At 44.7% G+C, this 9,241-nt stretch overlaps 1 protein-coding gene across 3 annotated transcripts in view; it reads right to left on the bottom strand.

Annotated features, from left to right (window-relative positions):
* Nucleotides 1-1,527: 1,527 nt before the first annotated feature.
* Nucleotides 1,528-9,241, bottom strand: part of ARHGEF1 (Rho guanine nucleotide exchange factor 1) — a 58,236-nt gene continuing 50,522 nt past the window's right edge. For 2 of the 3 annotated variants that reach the window (XM_081961738.1, XM_081961736.1), the window contains exons 26-31: nucleotides 7,408-7,475; nucleotides 6,733-6,900; nucleotides 6,481-6,642; nucleotides 5,803-5,954; nucleotides 5,103-5,196; nucleotides 1,528-4,270 (exon numbers count right to left, since the gene is read on the bottom strand). In XM_081961738.1, coding sequence (XP_081817864.1) covers nucleotides 5,119-5,196; nucleotides 5,803-5,954; nucleotides 6,481-6,642; nucleotides 6,733-6,900; nucleotides 7,408-7,475 — 628 coding nt within the window. In that variant the 3' untranslated portion in view covers nucleotides 1,528-4,270; nucleotides 5,103-5,118. The remainder of the gene's footprint in view (nucleotides 4,271-5,102; nucleotides 5,197-5,802; nucleotides 5,955-6,480; nucleotides 6,643-6,732; nucleotides 6,901-7,407; nucleotides 7,476-9,241) is intronic. The other variant, XM_081961737.1, reaches the window with a different exon arrangement.

Raw genomic sequence — 9,241 nt, 5'->3', positions numbered from 1 at the left:
ATATATATATATATATATATATATATATATATATATGATATATTATTCATATATCTTTTTACAAGTTTGTCTTTGGTTTATTCTGCTCACTTTCATCTGCCTTTATCCCTTTTGCAACCTACGTAGCTTTCAAATCTTTTCTACTTTTAAGAGCCCTTCAGAATTCCTATACATTTTGCTAGAAGGAATTCTGGGAGTTGTAGTCCAACAGATCTAGAGAGGATCAGACCAAGGAAGCCAATAAAAAGGATGGGATGCAGGAGTCTCAACCCTTATGCTCCTAAGGGAGGGCAGAAAACATTGCAATAACCCCATAATACCTACCCATCCTTTTCATCCCATCATTGAACAGATGACAAAATTAGTTGGACTTCGCTCTTAAGAGGCCTTCCCCCTTTCTACCATTCCCACGATGCTTTCTTATAAAAAAAAAAACCTGCTCCATAAAGCTGGCCTATTTTCTGCTTTACGTGTGAACTGAAATCCACAACAAACCATTCCATTGAGCATAACCATGGGGCCATTATGAAAACATTCTCAAGACCATTTGCCATAAAACTCCAGGAAAAGGAAGGAAATAAGGTGAACTTTGCGCCACTTGTCCAGGGTGGGTTTGAAGGACACAAAACTGCACATCTTTTAGAGATGCGTTTCCCAGGTCAGAAAATCTCAAACACAAATAACACAAGAGACGGGTGTAGAATTGAGAGAATTGGGTACAAATAAATATTTTAAGAATCTTTAAGCCGCCCGGCTCAGCTTGGACAAAGAGTAGTCGTCTTAAATATTTTGGTTTCAAATGGTATTTACAATTGTAAAATTCCTGCTATTTGGGGGGTTGGGCATATGGTAGAGCAAAATAAATCCAGAGCAAATTGTCGAAGCCGGTTCAAATATCCCAGCATCAAGACTCTCAGGAAATTGAGCTCATGTATGGCCTAGCAAGTAAAATCTCTACAGATACGACTACAAAATAGCCCATCCCGATTATAAGGATCTTCATTAATATAATGTATATTTATCCCCAAACCACTGAATTATGCACTTTGGTTTAAGAATATTGAATTTGGCAAATGGAGGATTTCACATCACCGGTTAAGTTTCCCAAGAATTTGGAATTGGGGACTATGACCCAACCACCAAGCGAGCATATTTTAAAAAAAAATTAGGTACCAAAAGTGCTCTGGGAGGCATCCTGAACGTGTGCCAATGTTTTTCAACACTTTGATCAAAATGGCTTTTCATGTCTGTTTTTTGAGGCATAAAATATAGAAGGATGTTTTGATCACATTACATTTTCTTCTATGGTACAACTAGGTGAGAAACATAGAGCAGGGCACCGCCTGATTATAGGAATGAAAAAGAAAAATGTATTCTCCTTTAATTTCTGCCCTAAAAAGAGAGAGAGGGGAGCCAGAATCTTAGCTGGCAATGACGTATCTGAGAGTTTTAGGGACGATCTTGAGAATATTTCTTAACACTGCAAAGGACATCAGCTGTGAAAACAACAGATCTTCAGGACCAATATCCGCTTCTCCAACTCTTTAAAATCTTATACTTCATAATACTGGGAGGTCAAAGAAAAAAGTCTCGTGGAATATATTGGTTTGCACGCTTTGTACAGCAATGGATTTTTTTTAAAAAATAGACACAACTAAACATGATTTTGTTCTACATAAAACAGCCCTGGATTCCCCCATCATTCCTTTAACATTGGAACTGTTTCTCAGTCCCTCCCGCAAAAAAAAGTTTTTCTTAAAATACAAGCACATTATCAAGACAGTATAAAGACACTTGGAAGCGTTTGAATCAAGGCCTGTCTCTGAAGATGCTGGTGGATTGGGCCCTCATCTCTTCCCCCTTCCCTGCTCTATATTCCCTCTGTGGGGTAAACACCATCACTTTTCTCCTTCCTGAATCCAAACTTTTCTCCTCTCCTCTCGTTCTTTCCCAGAAACTTCCCAGTATCCCGCAATTAACCCATCATTTTCCATTCTGTCTCCAGAAATATTTTCTCTCCCCCCCCCCCCCCAAGGAAGGAAGCACACTGTAGTTGCTTAGCAACAACTAATCCCCCAATCCTGATTGAACCAAAGGCCCAACTGATGAGGAGGCAGGAAAAGTGAGATGAAGGATTGGATGCTGTGGATCCCAAAACAGCCAAATCCTCCCAGAACTTTTTAAAAACTCTCCTGTTCTCTGGGACCAACTTTATCCAATGCCAGTTTACACCTTTAGGCAACCATGGCAGAGGGATGGAGCAAAGAGGTTGAGAAATATCCCTCCAGGATTTGAATGACGAGTTGTTTCAACCCACGGAAAACCTAAAGGAGTAGCAGCACCTGTTATGCGCATATATGTGTGCATGGGTGCACGCATACCTACGCGTACACATAGCTATGGCACCACCTGCTGAACAGAGGGCAGAACAGCAGATGGTCAAAAGCAAGTGAGGTAACCCGTGCATAGCACTATGGGAGAGTTCAAAAGATGCGTTCTGCTTGTGTGTAGCTGGTGATAAAAAAACATGTGGCACTATTGGCAGGCAAGGAGTAGGGGGGCGCGTGGTCCAAGGTCGAACGGAATGAACGGGAAGTGCCGATTTCTGAAAACGGGCTCCGTGATTTGGAAGGCCCTTAGGATGTACGCTGTTTGGACTCTTCATTCCGAGAAGAAGGGATGGGTTTTCTACCCCTAAGTGAAAAGATGATGGAAGATGGAGGTCTAATTGGAATGAAGCTTCAGGAATGGCTGAATGGCTTTTCAAAAGGAGAACCTTGAATAGAGACAAGGATTCAGGATGTATTGCATTCAGGGTTCAATTATCTCCATTTGTACCCAAGACTGGCAGCACGGACCAAATTAGGCTTTTAAGAAGCCTGCTTGTTGTTAAATCTTCCTCCCACTGGAGAAGCTCTCAGACACTTCTAAGCAACTCAGAAAGGCTTTCAACTCCAGAGCTGCGGCAAATTTTTACCCAACCTTAAAACATTTATATTTGGACTGTAGGTTCTTTAGAACTGTGGTCCATCATTGGCAATCTGCCTTCCCTAACCTGGGAAGCCCTCGAGATGAGTGGAAAGAACTATTTCCTGATGTCCCCAGCTAAGGTAGCTTGTGGCTTAGTCATTCAATGTAGACCCAACATTTCCACAAGGTACGGAAGGCTGGAGTTAGCAGGTCAGGATTTTACTTTTGAGATGCGTCATGGAGGAAGGACCAACCTGGGTTTTTAACCTATCTTATTTCACTTTTGTATGAATTTCACCCTTCTGGTGGCCATGATTGAGTTGAAATTGGGTTGGGATGGCAGGCTGGAGAACAAGCCCGACGGGGCAGGAAGAACTGGTGGAAAACTTGGACCTTATTAAATGAGTTCAGATGAGTTATAAGACCGAGATCAGTAGAAAAATAGGAATGTCTGCAGGCTTTACCTATGTGTATCTATGCGAGGATAAAATATTAACCCAAGAAGATAAACAGGAGAACTTTTAGAAGTGAGTTTGTTTCTCCTTCCTATGGAAGCTCGGGTACAATTGCATTATTCTATAACAGTGATGTGTGTGCATGGAAGATAATACACTAATGGGTGAGTCACACCCCTGGGAGCTGAGGATGAACTTTTGAGGGAAGGCACAATTAGCTACTAGTTCACATCCTACTGACAACACACCCTCTTTGAGGTATCTTTGAGAGCCTCTTAGGAAACAGGCCATCAAATTATGGGCTCTGGTCTTAGGCAACTGAGATCTTGGTTAGCCCACTGCCTATTTTGGCTGACGGAGAAGATCTTCAGATCCCAGTTTTCTAATACCCCTGAGAACCAGCACTGTAAACTGTTCATTCCCCTGGCTTAAAAGGGAAGGTGACCCATCCCAAAGCATCTGTCTTCCTGACGTAATGTTAAGCTTTCCTCTCTGCACACCCGAAAGGTTTGCAGGATTTTTTTTTTCTAAATAAGGGATGTCCAACCTTGGCAAATCGAAGATGTGTGGACTTCAACCCTCAGAATTCCCCAGCCCTGAGAGCTGAAGTCCACGGGGTCTTAAAAGTTGTCAAAATTGGATATCCCTGCTCTAAATATTTCCCTTTACAATGTGATCTAGGCAGAAAAGTCTATGTACAAAATCCACAGCATCGCTCCCTATACAAATCAAGCAGCAGACTTAGATCTCCCGTGGAGTTGCCTCGAGCTGGGAGGGAGAGAGAACTGCCTGGCAGGATAAATAGGTTAGCCCACACCGTCTCTTCCTTCGTTTTTTCCGACAACCTGGAAAAAAAGGAGAACCACTCAGATAGGAAAGACATTATCACCTAGAACAGGGGTGTCCAAAGTTGGTAACTTTAAGACTTGTGGACTTCAACTCCCAGAATTCCCCAGCCAGCAGAGCAGAATTCTGGGAGTTGAAGTCCACGTCTTAAAGTTGCCAAGTTTGGACACCCCTGACCTAGAACCATAAAGAGGAAGATGGAGAGACATTTCTTTAAAAGCCCATCCTCCCAAGTTACGACCTTCGCACGCACCAGCCCCTGCAGTCACTGGGTGCTTGGCAATTGGCTAGCCTTTACGATGGCTCCTGGGGGGTGGGGGTGTCACGGGATTGCAATTTGGGGCCTTCCCAGCTGGCTTCTGATGAGCAAAGTGAAAGGGGGAGACGGGCGAAGCTGGGTTCGCTTAACAACGAATTCACTCTACACCCATGTGCTTCGCTTAACCACAGAAAGAATCCCCTAACTGACTGCAGTAAAAATGGTGGTAAAATCAGGTCTGGTCAACGGATGCCTTGCTTAATGAATGCATTGCTTAGTGGCTGAACCTCTGGACCCAACTGTGGTCATAACTCAAGAACACAAAAAGCAGGGATCCTGAGACTTTTCGCAGAGGAGGCCCAAGTTCCCCGGATTAAAATTGGGGCATACTTTACTTTTCCCCTGCAAAAGTGTTTATTTCAAATGTTTAAACAGACGAACAGCCATGTCCAATCAGCCTCATCTATCATCCTTGATTGTTGTGGGTCCATCGGATGGGAGGGAAGCGGGATCAAAGGCCTAGAACCCACAGTTGGCATCTCAACCCTTGCCTGCCGTTGCCCATTGCCTACCTTGCTTGGCCAAGTCTCATGTGGAACCAGATTGCTGAGATGATGTAAACTTCCCCATCAGCTGTTGAAGCCTCCAGTATTCTGTTTCTATATCCTAGTAAGACAGACAGTCATGCTTAGGGAAATTTGCAAGGAATATGGCCTCTCATCAGTCAGGTGCAAAGAATTAGGATCATAAGTTGCTGTTCAAGGCGTTAACGCCTATGCATAAGAATCTAGTCAACCGAAGTTCAGTATTAAGTTGATAGATAAATTGATTGGCCAGATAAGAGTCAAGTGAATTCAAGAAGGGATGGACTTGGGACCATTTGTGGCAATGTAAGGATTCTAGTCTGATGACTCACTTCACTCTGCCCCCAGCCCTGCCTGCTCTTCTCCTACATTATCCATCTCAGTCTGTATAAAGTTTCAGTCTTCGGAAGTATTGTTTTGCTTTTCCTTTTCATTGAAAAGCTTCAAAATTCAGAAAGAACTGTGGATGAGGGACTGTAAGAGGAAAACTGTCACTCCCTCCCCCTCTAGGCCTTCCTTAAGTAAAATTCCCACACCTGCCTCCATCTTCTCTTGTCTCTACCAAGAACTTCCCAAATATTTTAATGTCTGGGAAAAAGCCATATCCCTGAAGGACAATCTTCCATCTTGGACAGGCGATGATTCAGGGAGAAGGATGGGACGGAATATGGGGACGTTCCATGCTCACCTTCAGACCCTGAATTGCATCTTCTAGAAGCTTTAAGTGATGCTTCACCCCATCAGATTGCTGGAGGGACAGAATGATGGGGAAACGGGGACTTTCCTTATCCAGATGCTCAGAGCTCCACTCCGGATCTGGAGGGCCATTTAAAGAACCTGCTGTGGAAATAAATGCTTGTATAGCATAATGATTGATATTTACTTAATATCTTTTTAAAAAAAAACTTCAGGTATAAATATAGCAATGTCAGAGGTCTATCACGTTTATCAGTCCAGGAGCAAGCACAGCCAACAGTGGTTTATATCAAATAATGGTTTTTATCTACAAGAGGAATATAGGAATACTATATACATACACCTGCTACAAGCAGTATCTAAACAAACAGCAATTACAGCAGGGAAGAAACGTGACGAACCAATGAACATGCGAGCAGGGCCTCCTCTTATTACACAGGCTCTTAAAGGGATAACAGCCAAAGACCCTGGTGACTCATTCCCCTCATTGCATCGGCTGGTCAGCTCTTAAATTATCACCTTGGCAGCTAGTCCTGTTGCCACAACAACGGTGGCAAGAAAAATCACAAAATGGGCCAAAATTCACTTAACGCCTGTCTTGACTAGCAATGGAAACATTGGGCTTCATTGTGGTGATAAGTCAAGGACAACCTGGAAGTCAAGGACTCACCTGGAAGTCTCCTGCTGTTGTCTCCTTCAATCCTGAAAGTCCCATTCCATTCCTCTTCTCCCTCCTGGGGGTCTCCATTCTCTGGAGAAAGATCTGTAGATTCTGCAGGAAAGAGGGCCTCTCCTTCGTCTGGTATCTGAAGTAACCTCTTCAGGGCCAAAACTGGAAGGAGACAAGATTGTCCCCTTGACATCCTCTGCGGGCAACAGACTTGCTCAACAGAGAAGAAGGGGAGAAGTATTTATCAAGTACCTCGGTCCTGTGCAGCAGAGGCTATAGAGGCCTGGCCAGGAGGTTGAGATCTGCAGAAAGTCTGTAGGTCAGCCATGAAGGTCTCCACCGCCTTGTCCATCTTTGCTCCACCAACAGCGTTCCGTTCCTCAAACTCTGCGCCTTCCAGCAGTCCATCTTTTTCCTGGTCTGAGTTGGGGGTAGCAAAAAACGAAACACAATCAGATCCCCTCTCTTGTCTCCCCACCCCCACCCCCCAAACTCCAGAGGGCAGTAAAACCTGCATAAACGCGTTCTGCAATCTGTCTGTAAAATATTGAGAGATTTGGTTCTAAGATGGATGTTGCAGAACCGGCAGATCGAGCTGAAAAATCGAATTCTTAAACCGGATGTTTACAAAATGAGTCCAGGCGCTCCCTGAGGCCACCTCAAAAATACCTTTTCTGGAATCGATTCAGAAATCTAGCTCAGATCTGCCTCTGAAAGCGTAAATCAGGGGTGTCCAACCTTGGTTACTTTTAAGACTTGAGGACTTCAGCTCCCAGAATTCCCCAGCCGGCTTAGCTGGCTGAGGAATTCTGGGAGTTGAAGTCCACCAAAAGTGGCCCAGCTTGGCTACCCCTGGTGTAAATCTTTTCTGAAACGACAATCCCAACAGTCTTTTCCTTTTTTCCCTCCTCCAACCTTCCTCCTTACCCTCTGATTGCAGGGCCTCTTTAAGGGGGCTCCCATTTTCTGCTCCACCCAGGAGAGTCTCTGAATAGCTGCCAAGAAAAAAATGGGAGATGTTAGTCTTGGTCACATACCTGCCTAGCTTCCTGACCTGGGAAAATATGGGATAACATTATGATATAATATAGCAATATATGAGCTTCTTCACTAATCTATAAATTCACTGGCAAAAATCCTTTTGGGATATAATAATCTGAGATTATTTAGGATATAATAATATGAGATTATTTAGGATATAATACAATACAATACAATACAATACAATACAATACAATACAATACAATACAATACAATACAATACAATACAATAGTAGAGTTGGAAGGGACCTTGGAGGTCTTCCAGTCGAACCCCCTGCCTAGGCAGGAAACCCTATACCATTTCAGACAGATGGCTATCTAACATCTTCTTAAAGACTTCCAGTGTTGGGGCATTCACAACTTCTGGAGGCAACTTCTGTTCCACTGATTAATTGTTCTAACTGTCAGGAAAGTTCTCCTCAGTTCTAAGTTGCTTCTCTCCTTGATTAGTTTCCAATAATCTGAGATTATTTAGGATATAATAATCTGAGATAGTGAGACTCCAACTATCTTTGGAATCCCTAAACTATACATTACTTTGCTTCTACATAGCTTATCGGGACATGGAAAACTAAATTTCAGTTAGTCAATAGAAAGAGAGTTTAATTTTTCCCCCCATCCAAGATCATGGACTTCCTGAAATCTATCTATGGTTCCTCCAAGGGATTTTATCTATGGATTCCAGATCAGATGTATACATGGGGTCCCACAGGGGTCGATCCTCTCGCCTCTCCTGTTCAACATATATATGAAGCCGCTGGGCGAGATCATCCGTGGTTTTGGGGTGGGATACCATCTGTACGCTGATGACACTCAGCTGTACATTTCCACCCCAAAGAGGCTGTTGAAGTGATGTCCCGGTGTCTGGAAGCCGTACGGGTCTGGATGGATGACAACAGGCTCAGGCTCAACCCCTCCAAGACAGAGTGGCTGTGGCTTCCGGCTTCCCGGTTCAACCAGCATATGCCATCGCTGACCATCGGAGATGATCAATTAGCCCCGGTGGAAGGGGCACGCAATTTGGGCGTCCTCCTTGATGCCCAGCTGTCTATGGAAGATCATGTGGCAGCCGTGGCGAGGGGGGCGTTCCACCAGGTTCGCCTGGTGCGCCAATTGCGGCCCCTTTTGGACCGGGAGGCCTTGCGTACAGTCACTCACGCGCTGGTGACGTCTCGCCTGGACTACTGTAATGCTCTCTACATGGGGCTCCCCTTGAGGTGCACCCGGAGACTGCAGTTGGTCCAGAATGCAGCCGCGCGGGTAATTATGGGGAGATCGAGGTTCTCCCATATAACACCTATCCTGCGCGAGCTGCACTGGCTTCCTGTGGCCTACCGGGTGCGCTTCAAGGTGCTGGTTACCACCTTCAAAGCGCTCCATGGCACAGGGCCTAGTTACCTGCGGGATCGCGTCCTGCCCCATACATCCCTGCGACCCGTCCACTCACACAGAGAGGGACTACTCCGGGTGCCGTCCTCCAGAGAGTGCCAGAGGGCAGCGCCCAGAAGTAGGGCCTTCTCTGTAGTGGGCCCCACCCTTTGGAATGACCTCCCCCCAGACATCAGGACTACAACCGACCTTCGCTCCTTCCGTATGAAGCTGAAAACCTACCTGTTTCGACTAGCTGACCTGGCATAATTCTACAACCTCTCCAGCCCAGGGCATTTTTAATTGGTAATTTTAGTTTTTAAGGGTTAATTTCACTGGGGTTTTAACTTT

The sequence above is a fragment of the Natrix helvetica genome (genome assembly GCF_964273705.1).
Source record: "Natrix helvetica genome assembly, chromosome: 9".
In the NCBI taxonomy this organism is placed as follows: Eukaryota; Metazoa; Chordata; class Lepidosauria; order Squamata; family Natricidae; genus Natrix; species Natrix helvetica.
The sequence above is the reverse complement of the archived record's forward strand: the minus strand, read 5'-3'. Positions and strand labels throughout refer to the sequence as shown.